Source organism: Gadus macrocephalus, chromosome 11 (assembly GCF_031168955.1).
Source record: "Gadus macrocephalus chromosome 11, ASM3116895v1".
In the NCBI taxonomy this organism is placed as follows: Eukaryota; Metazoa; Chordata; class Actinopteri; order Gadiformes; family Gadidae; genus Gadus; species Gadus macrocephalus.
Window position 1 is genome coordinate 17,975,450 of NC_082392.1, and position 26,346 is coordinate 18,001,795.

General features: G+C 42.8%; 2 protein-coding genes across 7 annotated transcripts in view; one reads left to right on the forward strand and one right to left on the reverse strand.

Moving 5' to 3' along the window:
- Nucleotides 1-239: 239 nt before the first annotated feature.
- On the reverse strand, nt 240-7,574 carry tmem147 (transmembrane protein 147). 3 transcript variants are annotated; one of them, XR_009528067.1, is made up of 9 exons: nt 7,107-7,226; nt 6,636-6,739; nt 6,427-6,496; nt 6,228-6,293; nt 5,979-6,115; nt 5,145-5,229; nt 4,357-4,478; nt 852-1,152; nt 240-811 (listed from the first exon to the last, which is right to left on the reverse strand). XR_009528067.1 is itself a non-coding variant. In XM_060065297.1 (9 exons), the coding sequence occupies exons 3-9, from the start codon at nt 6,710-6,712 to the stop codon at nt 1,032-1,034; spliced, it is 678 nt and encodes a 225-aa protein (XP_059921280.1). In that variant the 5' UTR covers nt 6,713-6,739; nt 7,107-7,226; nt 7,449-7,574; the 3' UTR covers nt 240-1,031. The 3 variants fall into 3 exon arrangements, 2 of the variants coding, with proteins under 2 accessions (XP_059921280.1, XP_059921281.1); XM_060065297.1 differs by adding an exon at nt 7,449-7,574 and having other exon boundaries at nt 240-1,152; XM_060065298.1 differs by having other exon boundaries at nt 240-1,152; nt 7,107-7,238.
- A 453-nt stretch (nt 7,575-8,027) lies between these two features.
- The window catches only part of LOC132467755 (F-actin-uncapping protein LRRC16A-like), a 69,997-nt gene continuing 51,678 nt past the window's right edge, over nt 8,028-26,346 (forward strand). For 3 of the 4 annotated variants that reach the window (XM_060065293.1, XM_060065291.1, XM_060065294.1), the window contains exons 1-2: nt 8,029-8,454; nt 13,294-13,391. In XM_060065293.1, coding sequence (XP_059921276.1) covers nt 8,415-8,454; nt 13,294-13,391 — 138 coding nt within the window. In that variant the 5' untranslated portion in view covers nt 8,029-8,414. Of the gene's footprint in view, nt 8,455-13,293; nt 13,392-26,346 lie in introns of all 4 variants that reach the window. The other variant, XM_060065290.1, reaches the window with a different exon arrangement.

Consider the following 26,346-nt stretch of genomic DNA (forward strand, 5'->3'; position numbering starts at 1 on the left):
GAGTTAAAGTCCTTTCATAGAAAATTCTTGGATCACACAGGATGAAAAGCAATTACTTACTCAGTGTATTACCTATGGATTACTATGTTGGTCTATATGGTTTGATACATTAATAAGTGAGTTAACTGAACTTTATCTTACATTATTCCACATTGCAAACCGCATCCTTAATTCTTTGAATCACAGTAGAAATCACGTAATAATGTTGATGTGAAGGAATGTTTGTTTGGACTCAATAGTTATATTTATTGTAATTTATTTTTTATAACAATATCCAGCATCATCTTACTGACCAACAATGAGAAGGGAACTTTTGAATCGCTTGTGGTCTCAATGTTTCACAAATCCCTGTTTACAGCGCAAACAAAAACACGTGGGATACTGTATAATTCCATTTCTACTATCCAGGGAAATGTTTTGATGACAGGGCATTTATGATTTATAATAAAGATAATTGGCTACATTTGATTAATTTAGTATACGAGGGCCTCTGGTGGAAAACAAAGATAATCAGTTATTCTTCTGCAAAATTCCACTGAATCTAGAAATAATTCCACACATGCTGGCTCATTAAAAAACAAAATACAAAATAAGTTAGTCATAACACTTAATTAATGCTCAACCTGCCTCAGTTCTAAAGCAATCAGGAAACTACTTTCGATAGAAAAACATACATACACCCAATCTAATCATTACAAATTTGGTTAGAAAAAGAAAAATGTATAAACTGTTGTTTGTCTGGCACACTTACACAGGCAGGTTCCTACCTCAAACTCATTTGTCTTTTACACAGCTCTTCATAAGGAATGTCCTAGCCCCAGGCCCAATGTGGAATTTGAAAATGTACACACCATGTGTAGCTCACACAGGACCGGACAGGACAGGGCAGCAGTATGGGTTGTGGCATTTATACACCATTTTTTGTTTCCAAAAAATTGTCCAGTTACAGAAAAATTGTATGACATGAAAGTTGCAACGGTCAAATAAGCCTGCCTATGCACCAAGAGGGAAACCAGCCACTCGTCTGGTGACTAGTTGCTGTGGACCAGAGTGACGAAGAGGAAGAGGGAGCAGAGAGAGACCACCCCGGTCAGAAGGGCCTTCACCAGCAGAGCCGTCCAGCTGCCCAGCAGGAACATGTGGACGAACAGCCTAGAGAGAGAGAGAGACAGAGACAGAGACAGAGACAGAAGTGGGGGTCAGCAAGTCAAAAGAGAGTAACGCAGCTTTCATGATGAACTTAAATGTAGCCGAGAATCTGGACAGCTTGATATTCAAATATTGAAGATTCACACTCATTACATTTGATCATTTTCCAGGAATTTTTCAGGGAATTTGCCGTGACCTTGTGTGCACACAAGGGGTTCGCTTTGAGTGTATGAACCGTCAGGGCGGCCAATTGCTGAATGAGTAGCATGAACAAACATTATTTTCCTTCAAACAATGCCAACTGTTACCTAATTCAGTAGGGTGATTTATAACCATTGACGGAAATAAACAATATTAAGAATAGATAAGTGTCCCGTTACATTCCTCCCTAGGCAAGGCAAGGCACTTTTATTTATATAGCACATTTCATGCCAATGGCAACCCAAAGTGCTTTACACAAATACAATGAAGTGTTTTCCATAATAAAAGGAAGACAAGACAAAATATAAAAATTAAAATGTATAAAATCAGATAAAAAAAACATAAATAAAGTGAATAAAGGGTTATGCATAAGGGAGAGCATATAAAACAGAAAATGTGTCTAAGAAAAGGCAACAGAAAATAGATGGGTCTTGATACTGGTTTTAAAACTGTCAATAGAGGGTGCAGTTCTAATTGAAATTGGCAGCTGGTTCCACAGCTGAGTAGCATAAAAACTAAAGGCAGCTTCACCGCTTTTGGTTCTCACAGTTGGTTTTGTTAAAAACAGTTGGTCTTGAGATCTAAGAGGTCTAGTGGGGGTGTGGTATTGGAGGAGGTCTACGAGATAAGTGGGCCCCATTCCAGTTAGTGATTTAAAAACAAGCAACAATACTTTAAAATCTATTCTTTGACTGACAGGGAGCCAGTGTAAAGTTTTTAGTAGGGGTGTAATGTGGTCTGACCTCTTAGCTTTCATAAGGACCCTAGCAGCTGCATTCTGGATCAGCTGGAGCTGCCTGATATTTTTTTTGGGTAGGCCTGTGAGGAGACCGTTACAGTAGTCAAGCTTGCTAGAAATAAAGGCATGAATTTGCTTCTCCAGATCTGGTTTTGTCATGAGATTTCTTAATTTTGAAATGTTTTTTAAATGATAGAAAGCTGATTTAGAAACTGACTTGATATGGCTGTTAAAAGTGAGGTCACTGTCAATTTGGACTCCAAGGTTTTTTACAGTGGTCTTAACCTGTAGTCCTTTGTTTGAAAGTAGTGACGTTAGTTCAAGCCTGTCCTTTTTGTTGCCAAATAAAATCACTTCAGTTTTCTCGTTGTTAAGCTGGAGAAAATTCTGACACATCCATATGTCGACATCTGCAAGACACTGATATAGGACTTGAAGTGGGGTTGGGTCATTGCGTGACAGAGATAGATACATTTGTGTATCATCTGCATAACTATGGTATGAAATCTGGTACTTTCGAATAATCTGTCCAAGTGGCAGCATGTACAGATTAAAGAGTAGAGGACCCAGGATGGACCCTTGGGGGACACCACATGTTAGTGGAGTGGAAGATGAGGACCAGTTACCAATAATCACAGTGAAACTTCTATCTTCAAGGTATGACTTAAGCCAGTTTAAAACTGTGCCTGATAGCCCAACCCAGTGTTCCAGTCTATGGAGAAGAATGGCATGGTCCACTGTGTCAAACGCTGCGCTAAGGTCGAGTAAGACTAGCACTGATGCTCTCTGTGAGTCTGAGTTAAGGCGAATATCATTTAAAACTTTAATAAGAGCCGTCTCTGTAGGTCTGCCTCAATAAATCGATGCCCGTTGATTGGCTAGTTGTGCTAGCGTTACATATGATTGGATATGGGTTTCTCCACGCTTAAATACAGCAAAACGTTAAACATGGTTTAAGAGGTATTGGCATCAGCCTGCACACATCCCACTTTCCAAGAAATTATGATAAAAGACTGGTAATGGGTCAAATGGGGTCAGAGTGGGACCTGAAATGGGGATTTGGCTAGCACTGTGGCAACACAAAAAAACAATGGTTGCCCTTTAATGCCATTAGATTGCGGCATTTTCTTCATGTTCAAGTTATAGTTGGATTTGCCATTCCAGGCTCTTTTGATGAAAAAAGAGAGCTCAAATATTATTAAGGATTATAGTAACGCAAGTGACTGTGACGGTAATAATGCAAACACCCTGAGGATTGTAGTTTTCTGTATGTTTGGGATGATTCTTTATCCTTTCCCATAATTAACATTAATTTGGGTTACGATTTACTTAAATAAGCCATTTTCCCTTTTAGAGATACGTCCATTCCACTCTCATGCACCTAAGATGAAGCAGTCAATTTTTATTCAATTTATGTGATTTTAAAACACAGGACCACGCGTTCCGTATTAATCAACAGACAACCCGTATTTGTGTCTGGATTTAACAAAACAATTCCTTATCAAGGCAGATGACAGCTGTTAGCAAATGTTATCAGTTGAAATTAGCATGAACGTTGCTATTATCCGCAAAATAAAGATTAAGATGAAAGCTTACAAACATGTGTCGAGTAATGTAAAGAAGTCTTTCATTCAGACACAAATATTTCATTATCATGTTCACTTACTTTAGCTTTCTGCTAAATAGCTGAATAAACGCTGTATGAATGTGAAGTATCGGATACAAGAGAGAATGTTCTGATACCAGAAAGATACATGATCTGATACCAGAGAGACTGTTGAACTGCTACGAGAGAGATACATGATTTAATACCAGAGACACTGTTAATCTGATACCAGAGATACATGATCTGATCTTAAATACATTGCACTTCCTAAAATTCTTTAACTTTGCCTCTATTTTCAAACCTCACCTATGTTTTGTATTACTTATCTATTATTTTATTGTATGACAATTTTTCTATGTGAAACACTTAAAGTCTGCCTCGTGTATGAAAAGAGCTATATAAAGTGGCCTTGCCTTACATCGCATTTACAAACCGCACAAACATGCAACATGTTTTGTAGTGTAACAATGCTGTTCTAGTGCTGTTCAACTGGTTGTAAACCTGATTCTAAAAGAGCAAGTTAGGTCTTCCATACACGTCATTGGTTTGAATAATGGCTCAATGACATATTCCTCTCATTATGTTTTTTTCTTTCCCTACATAAACTGGAAAGAATGCCTCACATAAATCTTCATGAAGAGTATGATTGTAAAACACTCACTCCATTAAGAAGGCCTTGTAGACACAGAGACCCAAAAGCACCGTCACTGGCAGCCGGAAGCTTTTGGGAAGGTCGTAGCGTGTAAACATCCATACCACCGATGCCATGGCGATGTAATGGACCTACGGGTAGACATCAAATAGATGAAGAACATTTCCACCATGGTGGTGCACTGTTCCACTCAGCGGAAGAAGTACTAGTAGTGTGCTGTACAGGGCTGATAGGAAGTGAAATTATCGGTGCCTGAAATTATCAAATACATTCGAAGACACCATAGAGAATTGCCTTTCTTAACAATAGAAGGAGCGAAACTCGCACACCATGTAGCCAATGCAACAATACGTTTTTATTGCATAAAAGTGTAAAGTGCTACCCACGTTTTCAGTCCCATTCATACCATCCTCAGTGCAGACATACAAAGGCAAAATACTTCCTTATATAGACTAAAACTAGTTGGTGGCAGACATGTCAATCAAAAGGTCAGGTAGGTTGACGTGTTGACTTGACATTTTAAAAGGCACTGCTCACCTATTATCCCTTTTCTTGACAACATACATGGCCGAGCTCAAGCCTGAATTCAGGCACCACGCCTGAACTCTATCAGGCCTGGCTGTAGTGCAAAGTGAGGTTGAGAATATGTTTAATAAAGCTACACAGTTTAAGATGTTTTATCCATTCTAAAATGCTTTAGCAACAGTGTAAATGTGTGGAGGTTGAAGGAGAAAGCGAAAGAGCAGAGCTAAAGTAGAATACTGAGGGGAAAGGGCGGGGTGCAGAATCCAACTCACCAAACTGATGTTGGAGTCGAAACTCATCTGGATGTATTTCCAGTCAAACTCTATCCCCCGGGCACCTACCCACAGAGGAAGACACCTAGACAAAGATGCATAAGGGGAGATCATTTAAAACGTCAATTTGGCCTTGTCCATATACAAATATGGGTAGTTCTAAAACATAGTATTTCCTCCATCCCCACACAAAATTTGTTGTTTGGCATATTGAGCATGCGCCACTTTCTAACAAAAAAAGATTGAAAACATAAAAACACTGCCTGAATAGTTCTCAATTGCTGTTTCCTTTGGATATTGCCATGTTGCCTTGTTGTTCAGCTCATGAAGCCCATCAATGCACATGCTACTCATATTCTTCTGACACAAAGGTATATCACCATCTATTGGACTATTATGCTGATACGATTGTTTTTAAATATTTCTACGTTCCCTTGTGGAAGGAAATATGTTCCTTAACGCAGCTTGTGTGGACAGGATTTATTTTAGAAAAACTCATGTTTTCAGAAATACCCATATTCATGTGGACAAGGCCCAATGTGGTTCATTTCACTTCACCATGTTTTCCCAACTCTGTAGAGCTGAGGGTAGACACCCGTCAATGCAGAAATGGACTACAATTCCCAGGCTAACGTTGAATTAAAATCCTGTCCAATCCGTGAAAGAATGCGAACATGAGTCAGTAGATTTTAACTAACTGTAACCCTTCATCCAACATTCATTCATGTAACCAAAAGTGGTGGTGAGCCCACTGAGCCCAAACGAGAGCTTGCACAGCATTTTAAAAAGGGGTCGAAGTAGCACCAGGACTAAATGAGGGGGGGCACGACCTACCGGGACATGACGAGTTCCGCCGTTGCCCATCCCATGGCTGCCACCATGATCTTGTACTCTCCTTTGCCGGCATTGCGGGACATCACCAGATGAAGGCCCAGCAGATCTGCCAGGTCAACGGTGGCCTTCATAAATTCCTGGATAACAGATAGACACAAGTTGTCGATGTTGCTATTGGTTTGAATACGAACCAAGAGGAGCCGACACACTGTCGGCTCCTCTGTGGATATTGCAGTCATTGCAACTCACCCCTACAAAATCATACACTCCAGCTCCCCCCTCCCATGTCGGGAAGAAGGTGGCCAGGAACAGCATCTAAAATAACAGAAAATACCATTGATGGATTGGTTCTGGGTCTGTATATTTGAATGATATAATGATTAAATATATTATAGAATGAAAATAAAACGTTAAAAAAAGCAGAGATGAGTTCAGAGAGCTTACTTACTTTACATAGCTGGACAAAAAGGTAGGTGGCCCCAGCCTGGACACATCTCCAGAAGGCATTGTATTCTGAACTGTAGACACACACATACAGAATAATTAACAGATGGCAACTTTGTATTTAAGACCCTGTATTTAAATAGCCTAACGTTATCCTATACCAATCATTTGATGATGGTGTTATTTTATTCAAACCGGTGAACAAACACTTACAGCCCACTGCACTTGTAGGTGATGAAGTAGGGGAAATAGGCCAAGGCGAAGCAGTTCCCGAAATGAAAGAGAGTCATGGCGTCTGTGGACGGGATTACAGCACCCTGTCAAACACACAACCGTGCAACGTCAGGAAACAACAGTGACACAATCCTAGCAGGGTACCGGCGTCTTTGACACGAACAACATGACACTATTCATGTTTATCCTCCATCGTTTTCGTATTTACAGGGAACGATGCTTATAACGCTGTCGCTTGACCACTGATTTAGGCATGAACTGAGAGGATTAACGTCAGTCTCTACCAGCGGGTGCTACGAATACTACTATGAATAAACACAAACGTTTAGTGACGTTATCCAACACCAAAAAGGGGAGCCGCTTTATTTTTCATATATCTTCGAAACTGTACAATTCAATTTAGATTATTGAATTAAACACTACTTTACAACGACATGTAAAACGCTTTACCTGAACTCGCCGAATAGACCGGAAACTGATTCCGTTCTACTACGAAATAGTTCCGACAAGGTCGCAGGTCACAGACGTCAACTCGTAGTGCTGCGCAGTCGTTCCGCCTGAGCAGAATGTCTAAAATCCACAACAAAAAACCTTGCATAATACCCCAAATAGCGTGATTTCTGTTTCGCCAAAAGGAATGTAATGAAAATGAAACGTCGTGGATGTGAACATGAAAATAACACATCACGTGGTGTGCATTACAGATTACAGACCATTTATATTGCTCATTCATGGTATACAAGAGGAGTTGGAAGTATATTCTTGCTCTTGGTCAACTGCATACTAAATTACCTCAGGTTCTGTCAGTAGAGTCGTGGCGAGATCGCTTGGAGGATTATTGTGTGGTTCGTGTACGACTAGTAATCGACCAGAATGTGAGGTTATGTTTGGATTCAAAGCAACTCAGAAAATTGCCAGTAGATGCCGCCCTCATTCAAGTTATACTCATTTATTTCGATATACCGTGTCTATGCGAAGGCGTTAATCTTGGTCATTTTATCGGTATGTGTAGACAATAGTATGGAGTTGGATACATTCACTTATTCAAATGAAATGATTGCTGTTTTTCCACTACTCCAAACACTTGCTCAACAATGGAAAGTTATTTATCTCTTATGGACAATAGAGTAAATAGAGAACAGAAAAATATATAATTTAATTTATCTATATTTCCTTTAACATTTATTTATAAAATTTTAATTTTAATAAATTAACATATTGTAGTATTGTAGCTCAATATATATATTTATTTTATTTTATTTTTTACAGTTTGTAGTAATCCCACTCCGCCTCCCACCATTCACCCTTGGCGTCGCACGCTTCACTGGCTGTCGCATCACTTTCGGGGAGGGGCACCGCGCGCTGCCATTGGTCGGCGCGACCTCGAGCTCTACGCTACACCACAGTGGATGGATGCGCGCGTGCAGCAGAAGCACAACCGTGGTATTTTCCTCGCGAAGCAGAAGAAGTCTGGCGGGTTTCAAGATGGCCTTAAAATGATTCTGGCGGCCAGCTCAACGCAGGACCAAGAAGCGTGTGGACGGATGGAAACGAAAGCGCACCCGTGTGGATATATATCGTGTGGATACAGCCACGAGGGGAGAGAAGCAATGTAACCTGGGCTCAACGCAACGGCGGCGGCACCTGACACCTAATGCTCGGGGATTTTTTGTTTCCCTACCGTTTTAAAAACGACCCCTCCATGTGGTGACTTTACCCCCCTTGCTTCCCTGGATATTAATACGCACTTGAGACAAAATGAGCGAAGAAGTGTCAGAGGTCCCTAAGGAGCTCCAGGGTGAGTATATCAATCTAACGCAATCCAGGGTGATAAAAGCATAATAGACTAGCGGTGTGACTCAAAATAGCTGACTAGGCAGTTTGGTTTTTGTCTCCGCAGCCTACATTCGTTCACGAAACAATCTTCAAAGCCACCTTGAGTTACAGTAACGCAAAGTAAACACAATGGAAAGCTTCAACGCGCTTTAGTCATGGCATCCTATTGTTGGTAGAGATGTTGATGGTTGTGGCATGCGTGTCATGTTAGAAGTTGTCAAAAGACTGATGTAAATAATAAGTTAGAAACGATGGATCACACCCTTAACCTCGCTCAAACTAATGTAATGACAAATTACATTCCCGTGCCATCTAAACGTGTGGCCTTTACGGTTGGCATGCTTTCTTAGTCAAATAAGGCAATAGCATTCCTCTAGTGTGTTTGCCCTTGGATACAGAGTTAAGAGTTTCTGAAACAAGGTATTTGGCTTTATTTGTCTGTGTGTGTGGCAGAGTACCTCAGCTTGTGACACCATGGTGCAATATTGGACAAGCACAGGGCTGTCTGTCTTGGTCTCTCTGTCTAGGTCTAACTCATTGTGTGTGTCTCTTTCTCTCACTCTCTGTGCCCCTTTCTCTGTCAGTCTCTGAGTCTGTATTTTTTTGTCTTAAACCTGAGTTAAGATATATTAAGTGGTACCATAGACTCGTATAAGGCAGCCTTCTTTTTTACGTCATTTAGTTCCATTCAGTCTCCGGTTAGGCCTATGTGATCATTCAATAACTCTTCCACTAATAATCCTATCCATCTGTGATGAAACTCCCTCACTGACTGAAGGAGTCACTCAAGCACACACTCTTATCACCAACTCGCCAGTCACCTGCTGCATCGGATTCGGCACTATTATGCAACTTGAACTTGTACCATGGCTGGATGCCCAATCTTTAAAGTTATCAGATCTTATTTATACTTCAGGGCCTTGTATGGAAATTTGAAAGGCTTGAAGCCTTTCCCACCTCATCCATCAGTATCTGAGTGAAATAGAGGTGCTGGGTGATTGTCCTTGTGTCAACCTGCTGGTTCAGATGCAAAGGTGTTCATCATGGGAGTGCTACGGTCTAAGGTCAGACCTCTCTCTGTAATCAGGGCTGTCTCTCTATGAAGTGATATATCCTGGTGAGGGATCCCTCCTTGTATCGTGTTGTTGGAAGACGGACAGCGAGTTTCCCCTATGAGGCCTAGGTTTTTGTGTTCAAGAACTCCCAGTTGTATTTTTTTGTGCACGTGACCCAAGACCCCATGTGTTTTGCCAGAAGACCACATATGTGTCATTGGTCCTTTTAATGAACACGCAGCAGTAGAGAGTTTGGAAATCCCCTTCTTTCTGCGAGAAGTTAGGTCAGACTCAGCACGTTGTTTGTCTATCAACCAAATTCCCACCCCTGAATGCCATCATCAACTTTCCAAAATCCAATTCCGTGCCCAAAATTATTTGAAATAGTGATCCAAATCAATGAATAATACAAATAACGGGCGTTTGGCTGTCTAGCTGGCTGTGCATGAAGCCAGTCATTGTGTGACGCACAAGCATGTCTGAGATTCAGCATCAGCAGATAGTGTCCCTCCAGGGCCAGGCCCTCCTGCACACAAACAGGTTTTCCCCGGTTGAAACCAACCTGTCACTCATACCTGCATCGCTCAGAAGAGGAACTCCGATCAGAGGAATTCAAATTCGCTTTTAGTTGATTTTTTATAATGCATTACGTTTTATCACACAATGTTTAAAAGGCAAAAAAAAAAAAAGCATCCAAATGTAGATAGTGCAAAGAGCTGAAAGATCTAGTAGACCAACTACACTCAGTATTTGATTTCTTCAATTTAAGGAAAAGGGTTAGGGGTCAATATAACTAATCCCTACTATCCCTAAAGTATACTTAATTTTTCAGAACGTCTAACTGCAGAAATGTTGTCCCTTCCAAACACTTTCTTGACGCATACAACAGGAGGTCATCCATACACTGAAAACCACACAGGCCCAAAATGTTCATCATCAACTTGGTTCGAGAAGATACAGAGTCCAGACAGGGACTGGCTGTCCTGTGTCTTGTATAATTTGATAGAGGGAGGGGATCGCATTGTGATGGCAACATGCAAACTCCTCTCCATGCCTCTGTTATGACTCAGACAGCATGTGGAGGCTAGGAAGCAGAACTCAGAGTCATGCTGTGTCAGGGCACACAAGTCTGGGACACTGTTTTGTGTTATTTCTTTCATGAGGAGAAATTTAGTGGAAGGTTTTTGATGCGAGGTGTGTGTGTGTGTGTGTGTGTGTGTGTGTGTGTGTGTGTGTGTGTGTGTGTGTGTGTGTGTGTGTGTGTGTGTGTGTGTGTGTGTGTGTGTGTGTGTGTGTGTGTGTGTGTGTGTGGAGACGGTGCACAAGAAGATATACTGAGAGTCAGACACACACAGTGTTGAGCAGACTGAGCTAGGTTGCTTTGCAGCCCGTTCTACAAAATACCAAATATGATCCGTAAAGATCAGAAGGAATCATCAGCTTGTCATCCTAGACAAGGCCGATTTCTGATGTTGTTGAGACTACTGGAACAGGCCTTCTCCCCTCTGCCATCTTCCCACCTCTCATATCACCATTTTCTATGGATTTTAATTTAGTACCAACCCGCTAGGTCATGGAGCTAGTCCTCTGTGTGCAAACAGCCACCAAACCATGCTTTAAGTTTAACTCCATCCCTGCAATGTAAAGAAATGATTGGCTTTCTTCTCCCTGCTATAGTCCTTATCTGTTGGGAGTAACCAGAGACCCATCACTTCTGGTGACAGATGGACCTTCTCTTTGTCACTCTCTCTTCCTTATCAAGATCTCCACTCCCTCCACTGCGCATTATGTATTGGATTGTCATGTCATGAAAGTAATGTAGGAGTACTTTACGAAAGAAACATCAATCTGTGATAACAACTTGGATATTCTGTCAAATGTCCCATCTGCTTTGTTTTTCATAGAAGAAAATCAGCAATTCTATGACGGCTATGATCTCTCTTTCAGTCTCCACGTAAAATTAATTAGGCACAACATTTGTACAATGCAGAACACGTGTCCCTCTAACAATTACATCAGAGGGAAAGAAACATTTGCCAAACGTCCTGTGATGCATTAATTTTTATTGGGTTAATGAGACACAGAACGGAATTCGAAGAACAAAAACAACATTCTGAGAATCAAACGTAAGTTTCCAATGGCTTTTTGGAAAATCTCAGTTATAAACATTTGTGTTAGCAGACCTCGACAACACTTAAACAGCTTCAAACCCAACCTGCAATCCACATCGGGGAACTGTCCAGTGAGGATACTAGTGATGCTAACTTTGCCGAGCTTGTAAACGGGCCCTTTATGAGCACAGGACCACCCTAGCCGTAGGTTTGCATTTAAATTGTCTTGTGAAACAATTCATAATATATATTTTTTCAGTAATGTTAAAATGACAGACTCAGCCAGCCTCTGTGACAAGTTGGTTCTCATAAACCACTAAATGGCAGGCATGTTTAAACCATGGCCTTGTGAGACCACCCAGCTAACATTAGGTTTCTCTCCGCTCATCAGCCTGGCCTCAAGCTAGTTTAAAACCCCTTCCAAAGGAGTCTAAATGATGGCAACAAACAGTGCTGAGGGGAGTTTCAGTTCATGACAAAGTAATATCGTGCTGAATATTTAATGTTTGCAGACTGCATTTTCTTGCCTTGGATTTTTTTCTTAGGACATCTTCTTGGGAGGACATTCCGTCTGTGTTTTAGAAGGAATGCTGTGATACATGTTTGTGCATATTGCATAAACGCAAACATTTTGCGAGAACCTCACGCATAGTCACTCACACACATGGCCACCTACCTACTACCTACCAACCTACCTATATGCCCACCCACATAAACCACTGTTCTTGTGTGTTCACGTGTGTCTGTCTCACTCACCCACAATCAAACATGCATTACATTTATATGCGCGCATAAACCCCTATTCCTATGTGTGTGCCTGTGCGCGCGTGTGACTGGAAAACGGGTGACCTAGTTCTGTTCTCCATGCTGGTTCTCTCCGCTAGCCGTCGGGGCTTCTCCTGGGTGTGAACAATCAATCACTCACAGAATATACACACGCATCTCGGCGTGTATATATGCAAGTGTCCTGGTGGTGACATGCCCATATGTTAAGTGTGCGGATGAGTTAGCATATGCAGAAATACAAATGGTGGGGTTTCTATCTGTTAGCATGTAGTATGCGGTGCGTGTGCATGTGTGTGCAAGTGTGTACACTACAGAGCCGTCTGGCACTCTTGTGCAGAGACGTTTTTCAAGAAAGACAATGCAGAGTAAGCTGTGAGCTGCAGACTTCACGCAAGGAGAGGAATAGGAATTATGGGGGGAGGATTAAACCAAAATCCTCCCCCGGTTAAATTGGAATAGATTACATTTTCATCAAACCTACCCCCCTTCTAATCAGAGGATATGGCAAATTATTACCCCCGTGGGAAATATTCATTCAATCATGAACCCGCTTGGCTTGTATCTGCTCTGCGTGAGGAAGCTGCCCCACAAAATTTGCGCTTGAACCCTGAGACCTGAAGTAAGCGTGGCTTTTTGGTTCAAGACTCCTTGTGTCAAGGTCTTCATTCAAAGGGGATGTGTCTCAGAATATCAGGGCAATGTCCTGGTGTTACAACTTATTTCATTTCACAAATGGATGTTTTAAATTATTTTACAGCTGTGTTATAACATCTCCTCTCACTCTGTTGACCCTTTCACTTACCATCTGCGTTTCTCTCTCCTTCTCCCTCCTCTTCCTCCTCTCCGTAGAGAGTGTGAGGGATGCCATAGGGAGGAAGGTGAAGCTCTCGCTGAGGAGGAGGGTCAAGCTGGAGATCAAAGGGGACAAGACAGAGAACAGAGTTCTGGTAGGTTGACCGCTTCCCTACTGGCTTACTCTCTCACTGCTTAGTCAATCTGTCTGGCTTCTGTCTGTCTGTCTGTCTTATGAGTTTGTCAGCCCAGTTTAGCGGGGTGAAGGAATTCAGAATGAAAGCAAATTGCGGTCAAGGTTGGATTTACTTTGACAACGACAGCCAATAGAGCTAAGGTCTCAACCTTGACAACATGCAGAACGATTGAACTAAGTGCTAACATGACACACGCTCATTGATTTATTTCAGTTGATGGATTGCACACACTCTGTGGAATAGTGATGGGGCCTAATATGTCCTGTCTAGAATCTGCCCGTATGTCTACTTGAAAAATGTATGTATTGTTTCAGAAGGGCCTTTACTGGGCCCATTAGTCACAGTTTAGACCACTTGCTGTTCCTACAACCTATCTCTATTTGTGTTTGCTTGACCTATGTGTCAGGTCACGCTAATGCCAAGAGAACATTGTTTCAGCTATGAGGTCACTTGGGTGGGCCTCGGGTATAGACAGGAAATATGTGTTCACCATTAACTTTTTTAGCCAGGGTGCAGAAACTCTACAGACTTCTGAATAATTAATGACTCGTGGCTGATAGGAAACACACGTCCGTGTTCTGGGTTGAGCAGACATAAGCGGCTGGAGATAGTGAAGACCGCACAGCCCCACAGTTAATCTCTGTCTGCTGCACAGGTTGAGCTGAATGTAAGACGGTTGACCGCATATGTTGACGTCAGGCCTTCGCCTCTCTACCTCCACCACTGGGGAGCGGGAGGTGAGAACAATCCAGGTGCTTGTTCACGCCTGCAAGACTTGCTAAATGGGGTTTTCTCACACATCTGTGTGTGGGGAAACAAGGGAACTCTGTAGCCCTTTAACCGTGTGATAAGCGCGTAAATGTATTTTTTTTCTTTCTCCTGGAGTATGTTGGACACGCTCACTGGGTTGATGACCTATGGCTGACGGAGACAATGTCCGCCTTTGTGTTTGTTACCTAATTCACAACAGGGGATGCTGACTCCAACACAGTTTGAAATGTCACGGGAGTGTGAAAGGTCTGGAAGATATTACCCTCCGTGTTAGGTAGGAGGTGTCGGCTATGTCCGTGTAAAAGGTTTCAGAGGGACACTCTAGACATGCGTGGAGAAGAGGTTTGATGTGTTTATTATATTCATGACCATGGAAGGAGTCGCAAGACACATACACGATGTAGTCCGTGTACAAGTGCATCGATGATCATACAAAAGAGTTTATAGAGGTTTTATATGGCTATGTAGTTTGTCCATATACGGTCTCTGCTGTCCGTAACAAAAGTGGAAGCCAGATGTAGATCCAGGGTCAAACTGGGGGAGAAGAGAACCACTCAGTATGTCCTCACAGGGTATCATATTTATTTCTATGTGACCTGATGTGAGGACATACTCAAAAATGTGAGTTTGCATCCAAATGCATCACAAATGTTGACAGAATTGTCCAAAAATCAGGTTTCGATTGTGCTACTTTTTTGCCATTTTTCGAACCTCTCTTGTTGTATGAATTTAATGACTGTGTTCATCAAAATTAGCCGTAGGTGGGGTTCATTCTCCAGTCAGGTACCATTATACCGCGGCAGAAAAAGAAGATGTGACGAGGTTACGTAATGGACAGAGTGCCAGTCAAAGCTCCAGTGAAGGAAATCAAAGCTCTGTGACAGAGAGCACACAACAGAGCTATTTTCTCTTGAAAAAGTTCTGGTGACCCCCCTGTGATCAAATGAGCAGCTTGAGTGACATTTAGGTCACGTGATTTCGGTACGTCATTATTTATTATCATTTATTGACACACTGTTTCCATTGCGCAATGGTTAGGTATCGATTTTATTTTTTATTGATACGTCAACTTTGAGCCTTCCCCAAAGTGTAAAGTTTTCTAATAGTTTTCCTGCTCATGAATTGCGTGAATTGAAAATGTGCAGAGAAACAGGTGGATTGAACCAAATGACAGCTGGGGGGTTTAAGGGAGATTGGAATCTAAGCGTATCCAGCTGTTCAGAGAGTCTGAAGATGATCCAGCACGACCAGGGAATCTGAGGTTCTGTGTTTGGGGCCTTTAGACCTTTTGAGGACCTCTCCGTTTGGAGCTGGCATGTTCTCCACGTGTTCGCAACGAATTTGTCTGGGGGCTCCAGTTTGCTCCACACAACAAGACATCCACGATAACACTCCTTCCCTGCCCATAGCCGAGGCTAGGGCTGCTAGATTATGGGAATAATCCTAATCACGATTATTTTGGTCAATAACGATTATTTTTGAGTTTGAAAACATGTTGCATTTATTCAGCATGTCTCCGTTTTGTTTTTTTCGAACTGAGAACTTGGAAATTTTGCCTTTAAAAAAAAAAATTAAATAAAAAAATTAAATAAAAATATATATATACACAAAGTGGTAAAAAAGAGAAATTTCCCATATAAAATGATATACAGATATGTATCCAGTAGGGGTGTGCCAAATAATCGTCATGACGATGCATCGCGATTCTAATTTTCACGATCTACTGCATCGATTGTTGACGCCAAGAATCGATTATTAATTAAAAAAAATGAATAATTAAAAAAAAATATATATATATATTTTTTTTTATATATAGTTTTATAAAGCCTATTCACTTTTTGTGGCATCAGTTTGTCCTCTTATGTTTATGAAATGATATTGTTGTTATAATGGCAGCTACTTCCAAAAGGGGAAATGTTTGAATGTTTTAATTTCATTGGTTTAAAGGACCACTGAGGCCATGTAAACGGCACTGATTATCCTTATTTTGTTATTTTAAGTTTTATAGATCCTTAGCACTTCTTGTCAGTGTATCCAGTAATAGTCGTTTCAATAAATACAGCTATGCATGAATTGAGTTGCTTTGAGTTATCAATTGAACACACTATCCAGATCATACACAGCCAGTCAGCCACTGGTAATGGCTTAATTTTTTTTTAACAGTGTTCAGTGAAAATTCGCAATGCATCGCAATAATTCAAGTATCGCGATGCATCGTGATAGAATCGCATCGTGGCATGTGAATCGTGATACGAATCGAATCGTGACTTCTTTGGCAATACCCACCCCTAGTATCCAGCTGTTCTGCGCGAAAAACTTGATTATGTTAATTTTGTGATAGTTTGACGCTGCTCCTATAGCAAGTAAAGATGGGTTGAATGCAGGACATGCATCTCCACGCAGGAATTCATATGGAGTTTCTTCTTACTTCCGTAACTTACATTTGACTCACACTTTTTGAGTCCAACAAGTTTGACTCAAATGTGATTCATTCATTCCATTGACCACACAATTTCAACTATTCCATTACTTGGTATGCATGTGTCGCTGTGTTTCAGGACTTGGATTAAGGTTTACTCAATAATGTGTTAAATTAACTTAACTTTAAGTTAAGTTTTTGTTATCTTTTACAAGCAAAAATGAAGACTGTAAGACAGGGGTCTTCACTGACCTATTCCTCTCCCGCTATGGAGGAGTTGGAGTTGGAAATTCGAGCTTGAGAGACTCTATTCCAAATATTTTTTAGCTAGACATTTTCTTCTTCCTTATCCATTCCTTGTGTCCGAGTCAGTCTTGTCCTTTGTGTGAATTGTGACAAGCTCTGTTGGTATTGCTCAACAACAATGTCCCCACGTGGGAGTTGGCAGAGGCTAGTGGCCTGAACAAATCTCTCTCTCACTCTCTCTGTCTTTACACACACACACACACACACACACACACACACACACACACACACACACACACACACACACACACACACACACACACACACACACACACACACACACACACACACACACACACACACACACACACACACTGTCTCTCACACAAACACTCTGGTACAGTAATGTGCACATGTAGGAGTTTGGTACAATCAGTTCAAGGACCTAAATGCTTCTAGCAGATTAATGGCTGTAGTAGAAATTCCATTCAAGCTGCGAGCGAATGGATGACGCAGCGACGCCAACACGCAAACTCCAGCCCAACAAATGAACTATTGTGCGTCTGTGAGGGACAGAGATGGTGAGATTTATGGAGTTGTTGAAAGGGGAAATAACATGATTGCGGCTGCTTCAGAAACGACGAAACAAACGCTTAAATTGTGCATGACCTTACACAGAGACAATGTTTTCATACTTGAATCAATGCTAGGTCCTAATGTTATTGGGCACTACAGTTCTGTCCTGACATTGCTTTTGGTGATTCGATGGCAGTGATCAGTTCTCTGTCTTTTGTAGCGTCTGTCTTTTTAATGCTTGTCAGGACTTCACCAATAAGCCCTTATTGCTGCAGTAGAAATTGCTGCTATCTATATTTACAGCCAACGGCCATACAGTTCCTCTGTGACTCATTTCTAAAAGTATAGAGTGATTAATTTAAGTAACACACTAATTGTGTTTTACTCTCGTCTGGGGATTTGATAGAGGGACAATTGCGTGGTAGAAAAATACACACACACGCGCACACATGACCTTTTAACTTGTATTCTTTTTTTTTTTTAATTAACACACAGGTTAGTTAAAGCTGAATTATTTAACATTTCTTTATGCTACAACACGGTATTCAATATTTTCTATGAAAAGGATGACCATCCAGTACCGGCTGGATAGCCATTTCCAGTTTATTTCAGTACTGCTCGTAGGACTCCTTGGCTTTTGATTGAAGAGACTTTGAGCCAATGAAGTGTTAAACCAGGGATCCTATTGGCTGCCGGACTTCTTCAGAGTCAGTGTGTGTTCCAACTCGCCGGACTTTCATGACAGCCTAGAGCCTACCATCCGAAGCAGAGGCTTTCATTAAGTTAGGAAGTAGAACTGAGCCCAACCCTCATCGATGTCCTTCTGCTCTCGGTCAGACAGTAACTTTATTCCCAGGCATCCCCATCTCACGACGGAACGCCAGGAACAGGATGCCTCAAATGTGCGTGCTCAGCGAGAGATAGGGCGAGACTCCCGATAAAGGTTTATTCATTTCCGTTGCATGTTTTCAATATTGCTTTGTCATATGATTCGTCAAAAAACTTTTTATTGTCCTTGTATTTGTTGTTCTCCTTGTCATGTTCTTATTCTCCTCGCTCCGGGGACTGTCAAGTGTCAACTGACGTACACGACTTGTGTGAAGGAAGTGACCGGAAGTTATGTTTCGGTGTGTAGGAGGGGCCGGAGTGCACCGGATATGGTGTACATTAGTCAGCCCCCTCTCCCAGTCTACCACCGTCAGACTGGGAAGAACAATGGATTGGCTAGGCAGCATGCACTGTTTATATGGTTTCTTCAGTCTTCAGACTTACCCTAACCCCCCCCCCCCCCCCCCCCCACCACTACTCTTCAATGTGCACTCTGGCAGGCAGAGCGTGACTCCAGGGCCCGGGGCCCCCTCCAGAGCTCTCTAAAACCTCAAAGTCCCATCCCTCGCACTCCCCCATTTGAAAACGGACGGATGAAGGAATTTGAGATAACAACATCAGTCCGTTAAATACGCTCCGGGGAAGCGGATAAGAGGGAATCCAGAGAGATCTAGATGGAGCGAGTTAGACAGAGGGAGAAAGTCGGTTGATCGCAGGCACATTGGTATTTTCGGCGTAGCTCCGTTTGCATTTTTGCACAATCCATCGCACATCTACAAGTCACAAAGCGTAGTCGGGATGCAGTTTGGAGACAAGAGGTACAGACTGCTTCGACTCGGCCATGGTGATTATTATAATGGTTTTTGGGCAGGTCCGCTGGGATCCGTTTTTTTTACGGAGCTTATCGATGGAATTAATCTTTTGATCCCGGGTGGAGCAAGAGAAAGCTGTCGGTGAATCGTCTGCAGTTAAATGAGCAGCAAAATCGTCTGCAGCCCTTTTAGACTGACTGCTGTGTCACGTGTCTGTTAATGTGTTACAAAAGGCTGGTTGCCTTGTTTGAGTCAGAAACCCGGCCAGATGTGGGTGGGTGGGTCTCTCTTTTAGGATCAAGTCTATAGGGTTGAGGAGGAATATGAACCAAGGCTCTTGGTACATCGATCCAATTAATACAATCTTCATTTAATTGTTAAGCACCACCCGAAACCCATTTCAGAATGACATATCTGTGCCACATGCCCCTGTCTGAAACCCCCCCAAAAAATCTGTGACTAGAAACAGAGGTCAGGCCTTTTCTCACTGTTGAACTTCCTGCCAGAACCTAACATTAGCATACATGTTTTATTGCTGCGTGCTAATCACCACAATCAAGAAGACGATAAAGGTGACATAAACATGACATAAACAATACTTTTCCCAGTGTTTTGCATTCCCCTCAACTCTTTTTTTTTTAAATATGTTTAAAAAACCATCCGATCAGGAAGGGCTTGTGGTCTCTTCGACTCTAGCTGAATCCGGTTAACGTTTTTAGAAAAGGCTTCTAAATGGGACCGTGGCCAGACCAAACGGGAAGAAACATAATGTGAGATGGAGATGGCCTCCAGAGGCTGATTTAGTAATGCTGTTGCACACTTGCTGTTTTGATTGTCTATTTATAAAGGACTCACTCGTTACTCAACAGAGGCAAGCAGCTTACCAGCCTGGGTGATGAAACCATCGTTGCCACCTCTCCTGTCTTCACTTAAACATCCATTAGCAATAGAATTAGTCAAACATGACTTTGTTGTACTGATTCTGCAGAATCGCATTTAGCATGAGTGCACTCGCACCACAGACGTTAACAATAGCAATGACCAGGAGGTTAGGGTTAGGGTTAGGATTATTCACTGTTGTCTTTCAACTCTGGACTCCCAGCATGTCCCTTTTTTGCACGGCCGGATGACGTTATCATTTAATCAAAAGGCTTGATTTGTCCCCGAGGGGTGAATAGCAGAGGCACTTAAAGTTATACTGTTAGCTAGTAACTGTATTGGGTTAGCTACCCCAATACAGGAACATTTTCAAAAATGAAGAAATAAACTGAGCTTTGGTGGTTGGATATACACCACAAACCACATTGATTTACTTAATGACATCGGTCATTCCTGCTGTGTGATCATTGATAAAGTGCTATATTATGCGTCAAGAATCTTTGTTGATGTCATCCCTCGCCACACCCCAACAACAAACAAGAATATTGCTGTCAAGTCGTATATCAAAACATCTATTCTGTTCTCCTCTCCTCCATTCTTCCATAGTGTGAACGACCTAAACATCCTTATCTTGATCTCACTTCACAACAGTGAGGCCAGGGTTGAAACTCCTCACAATACAGAGCAATGTTTGTCCAATGTTTTATGAAATTCAGGTCCCTTCAACACATATTTCAAGTACTTACCACATTGTTATTGTACAATTATTGTTGGAAATGAAATGTGTGTGTGTGTGTGTGTGTGTGTGTGTGTGTGTGTGTGTGTGTGTGTGTGTGTGTGTGTGTGTGTGTGTGTGTGTGTGTGTGTGTGTGTGTGTGTGTGTGTGTGTGTGTGTGTGTGTGTGAGACAACAAGTCACTACAATGACCTTACAAGTGCCATGTTATCTGCAAAACAATATCCAAACATTCCTTGAGTTAGAAGCTGTTTGTTGGTGCACGTCTGTTATAGGCACATGGACATTGAATACCAAGGACCCCTCTGAGAGACCCAACTCTCTTCTAGAGCTTTCTTTGAATACATGTTCCATTTTAAGAAACTACCTTGACTGGAGTATGAGACTCTTAGAGGTCTTGTGCACGTTGTGCATTGTGCTTCCCTGGCCTTCATGTTGTGACTGTAATGACCTTAATGCTAGCTGCTAGGGCTTATCTCCATGTTCTGGCCAACTGGCTGCAAGTGTGTGTGTGTGTGTGTGTGTGTGTGTGTGTGTGTGTGTGTGTGTGTGTGTGTGTGTGTGTGTGTGTGTGTGTGTGTGTGTGTGTGTGTGTGTGTGTGTGTGTGTGTGTGTGTGTGTGTGTGGTGGGAGCATTGGGTTTTGTGGTCTCTGTCAGGATAAATGCAGTGGGTTGTGCATGCTTATTACGCTACCCAGCCCAACTCCTTCAGCTTCACACTCTATTAGTCCTTCCTCTTCTATCCCTCCGCTCTCTTTTCGCCTTTTCTCTCCTCACATCTCCTCCCCTCCCCTCTTTTCCTCTCGTCTCCTCCTCCCCCCTCCACCCTTCTCCACTCCTCCCCCTCCACCCTTCTATCGTCTCCCCTCCCTCCACCCTTCTCCTCTCCTCTCCTCCACCCTTCTCCTCCCCCTCCTCCACTCTTCTCCTCTCCACTCTTCTCCCCTCTCATCTCCTCCCCTGCCTCCTTCTCCTCTCCTCCCCCTCCACACATCTCCCCTCTCCTCCCCCCTTCTCCTCTCCTCCCCCATCCCCCCGTCTCCTCTCACCTCCTCTCCTCCCCCCTCCCCCCTCTCATCTCCTCTCCTCCTTCATCCACCCTTGTCCCCTCGTCTCCCCTCCTCCTCCCACCACCCTTCTGCTCTCACCTCCTCCCCCCTCAACCCTTCTCTTCTCCTCTCCTCCTCCCCTTCTCCTCTCCTCCAGCCTTCCCCTCTCGTCACCTCCCCTCTTGTCTCCTCACAGTCCCGCCCAAGCATGACCAAGCTCTGTGTTCGCTTGCCCCCGTTACCCACAGATCGGCTGAATATGGATTTTGTTACAGCGAGCAATGCCTAGCATATCATTACCAAAGCCACAATACCCTACTCCGACAAGACTCTCCCAGGACAGATTAAGCACCGAAGAACCAATCAGAGTGGTTGAGTTTATGGGAGTGACGTCATCGGTCAGGGTACGGGTCACTTTGGAGGGTGGTAGCCACATCTGTGACCCCGTCAGAGGTCGTTCACTGTGTTTGTTGTAAGACAATTAAGCCGTAATATAGTGCCAAGATAACCATTAAGGTTTGACATTAACACAACATCCACTAATGACCTTCGGATTACATTGACAATCAAAGTAAAGTTAATGACATCGGAGTGTATAGCGTTTTGTTTTGGCCGGAAAACAATGATGAACCTCCAATGGTTTTTCTTGATGTCATTCGTGGTATTACTGTATTTACCGTATTTGAAGCGAAATTGGAGTTACTATGTCAAGGATATTCTCAATAAAGAAAAAACAACTCTCTTTCTGCTGCTATTGGATAGATGAATACTATTCCAGGGTCTGGAATGTGTGATTGTCTCATACTTTTATTGTACCACAAGGTGTTTAATTACCATTAAAAGTCTACAAATCTTCAGGGATAAAACAGCTTTCGTTAATTGTCTTTGAGACCCGGAGCTGGGTCTGTACTTCACACGGTGTGTGAGAAAGCAGTGTGGTGGACGACATGCTGAGAGCAGACTGATGTTATCTGCCCCCTCTGGAGGAAATGGAATGGGACACACGGACACACACACACACGCACACAAACACACACACACACACCGTCTGTCCCCTCCCCCTCTGTTCCTCCTACGCACTCCCATTTTCTCTCTCTCTGTGTCTGTTTCTCACACACACACATCCCATGGTCTCTGGAGATAGCCTACTTAGTTGTAAACCTTGGCGCACGCACACAAATCACACACACTAATCGCGGCTAGCATGCATTGAATAACTTATCAATCGTACTGCACATAAACACAAGCGTGTACGCACACGCACAGTATTTTGCGCTCCCAGTGGTCCACACACACACGCATGCACACACACGTGCACATGTGCACACAGACACACAAACACACACAAACACACACACACACACGCGCATACCCACATGGTTTATCAGTGTTCTAAGTAGGAGCCCTCGAGGCATAGAGCTATGCTAACCAACCCTGACGTGGTTCATGACAACACTGTGATACGAGTGGAAGGCTGGGGACTGGGAGGGGGTGCTGGCTGGCATTCTGACAGATTTGCTATAATCTTAATCTAAAACGTGTTGTCCATTAATCTGCATGCCTAGCCCTTTGAAGCCACGGCTCATCCGCTGTCTGCACGAGACCTCATCGCAGTATTTAGGCCTATTTGTTTCCCCGAAAGCTGTAGTGATATGTTACACCGGTAGACCGAAATATGTATTCTTTAAGTGAATGAATTTATAATTGCGATTTACATTTTTATTGTACTATAATAATAAAACGTGTTCATTCACCGTTTTCTTTGTCTCATTTTTGCAAGTCTGCCATTTCCTCTCTGTGGATTTTTGTTTATACCTATTGATGTTTTTGAACCTCTAGAACAATTGTCAATTTATCAAAAACATGATTTGTCAACATGTCTTAAGTATTGAATAATTTGCAGTATTCATTCTGTCCCCATTGACGCCAACGTCTCCCATTACCTGAAACATTTTTCCCCATTTAGCATGGTCGACCAAGCTCAGCATGCTAATGTTGCGCATACATTATTGAGCACATGACAAAAACATGCTGCCTACACCAACACACACACACACAACAAGGTGTGTGCGTGTAATGTCATTAGACCACCGAAGATCATGTAATCCTGCCTGTGTCTGCGCTACAGTAGTGGTCCGATGGAAACAGCCAATCGGATGGCTTCAGGAAGAAGCATCTCTTGTCTCCCTTTGTTACCCCCAGCCATGCTCGTACCCAGCGTAAATCATAATGACTACAGAGAGACCATAAAAGGAAATGAAAGCCTCCATCATTTTTCACTTTTATCTGTTTTTCCTTGTCTGCCCAGGTCCTTGCAGACTGATTCATGATGCCGACAGCCAGATTGCATGATGGATTGTAAACCGTGGCTGTGTTTCGTGTTTTTATTGCCTTGGTGTAATGGTTCTATGGGCAAAATAGAATACAAGTATATTCACATATTCTAATCACTTGTCATAGTGTATGTATATGATTACTAATTCAATGTCATTTTGGGAAGTCTTTTTTGGATTTGTTATTCAGTAAGGGAACCCCTAACGTTTTTTATCGTCATGCAGAGACACAGCAGGGTAAAATATTAAATATTGTGAACCTCAGGAAAAAGGGTTGAGCCTGTTGAATAAAGTCTTCCAGTTGCCAAAGAGCCGGAGGTATGGGAAGCAGCAGGTCAGACAGACACACAGACGTGGGAATGATTCAGCATCACAGTGTTTATGTTGGCCCAGGGAGGAGGTGCACCAGATCACACCAGCCACCCTCGGTTGCACTTGTCAGCAAACGTCCTGCTTTGGCCAAAAATACAGATAAAAAGCTCTGCCAGACAAGAGTTTTAGTGTTGTGCGGTTCTTTTCGCCCTCAGAGAACGCCAATCCCCTTGCCGTATCAGTTTTCCCTCCATAGCTGTCTCCTGCAGCAGCCTGTTAGACTACTTCATCGTCTTATCATTCCAGTACACCATGGCCGGGGCTGCCCTGTCTCCGTCACTCGTTGGTTCGATTCAAAAGAGCTTTATTCGCATGGGAAGCAAACGGTTGAGCAGTTTAGAAATGAGACAAAAGAAAAACAACCGAGTGCTACACAAAAAAGGGAAGACACCAAGTGAAATGTTAGTTACCCATCTCTCCGTAGACATGACTCACTGCAACGTAGCTGCAATCTCTCTTTTTCTTTATCTCGGTCTCTCCTGCACAGCATGCAGGAAGAGTCCGACGTACAGTCCAACACACGCCCTGGGACTGAGCACATGTAACGTGCACATGGCGCTGCACGCCTCGTCCACATTTGATACGTGCTGCTGTGTGTGTGCGTCGGTCTCCAGACTGACGGCGAGCTTGCCCAGCGAGACTCATTAAAATGATGAGCTACAGCTGTCAGAGCTGTCGTAGTCGCTGTAAACCGTGTAAACCGACTGCGGGCTCAGAGGCAATGCACCGCAGACATTTATTTCACTTGTTACATTTAGAATTTGTCAACAGTTACGATTATAAGTATGCAATAATTCAATATAAATGTGGATAAATAAACAAAACAAGCGTTCATTAAACAACCATCTTACAATGATATCAGATACATGTATGTTATATAAAGTATTTGATTTTCTTTCATGGTCTCTCTCTGTTTGTGTTTTTGAGGACAAGGATAGGGTATCAATTTGTGTGTGTTTGCGTGGTCATGTGTGGCGTGGAAACTGGTTGACGCGGCTTGTTAAAAGCTGAGATCGCAGGGTCCTGTTCTGCAAGCCTAGAATTTGGCTCGGAATGCTCTCTCTCTCTCTCTCTCTCTCTCTCTCTCTCTCTCTCTCTCTCTCTCTCTCTCTGAGATATGCTCCACTGATTGGATTTAAAAGTTGGCTTGCAATCCGGTGAAGAAGCACTTAGATTCTATTAAAGTTGCCCACCTCCCCCCACCTGCGCAGTCTTTATACTGCCCCACCACTCTCCCCACATTTTATTTCCCTCTCTTTCTCCCGCTTCCTTGTTCGAAAACTCCATCTCACACACACACAGGCTTGACTTATATGGCTCCTATGTCAACAGCAACAGGGTTAACGAGCCTCATCTATGCACACACGCACACACCCCTGTGTCGTAACTCATGATTCTAACGTACACACGCACAGCGTTAAAAGCTGTTATGTAATAACCCCCCAGTGTTGGTGACACAGTCTCGCGGCCTGGAATGTCCTGCATGGACCACTGTGTTCAGCGCTGGGCTATTAATAGTTGCTCTGTCATATTAACGCTGCGCCTTTTTTGATGCGCCAGTAGGAGCAGTTTGGACCACGAGGCATTATTATCATCAGTTAAAACTAACTTGAGCTTTAATTGGACTGTAGTAAAACCCTCACATGCTAATGTAATGATGTTCAAAATGGATGTAATTTTTGTAGCCCACAAAGAAAGAGGCCCTCAAAGAGGTAACCCCCCCCCCCCTGTCCACGTCCCTGTCATCTCTTGAAACACATGAATTGATGTGTTCTTGCTGCCGTAACAGTAACAGGCTCAATTTACAGTGTGCTGAGTCAACGCGGGCACCGGTAGGACATCTGCCTCAGCATATTCTGCGGTGGATCAGAAAGAGACCTTTTTTATTTCCT

What these genes read in the sequence shown, in the direction of transcription:
- tmem147 (XM_060065297.1), bottom strand. Translation starts at nt 6,712, where the DNA reads ATGACTCTCTTTCATTTCGGGAACTGCTTCGCCTTGGCCTATTTCCCC. An exon ending in TTTTTGTCCAGCTATGTAAA is followed by an intron (nt 6,294 to 6,426) that starts GTAAGTAAGCTC and finishes CTGTTATTTTAG; the next exon opens with ATGCTGTTCCTGGCCACCTT. An exon ending in TACAAGGCCTTCTTAATGGA is followed by an intron (nt 1,153 to 4,356) that starts GTGAGTGTTTTA and finishes CTCTCTCTCTAG; the next exon opens with GCTGTTCGTCCACATGTTCC.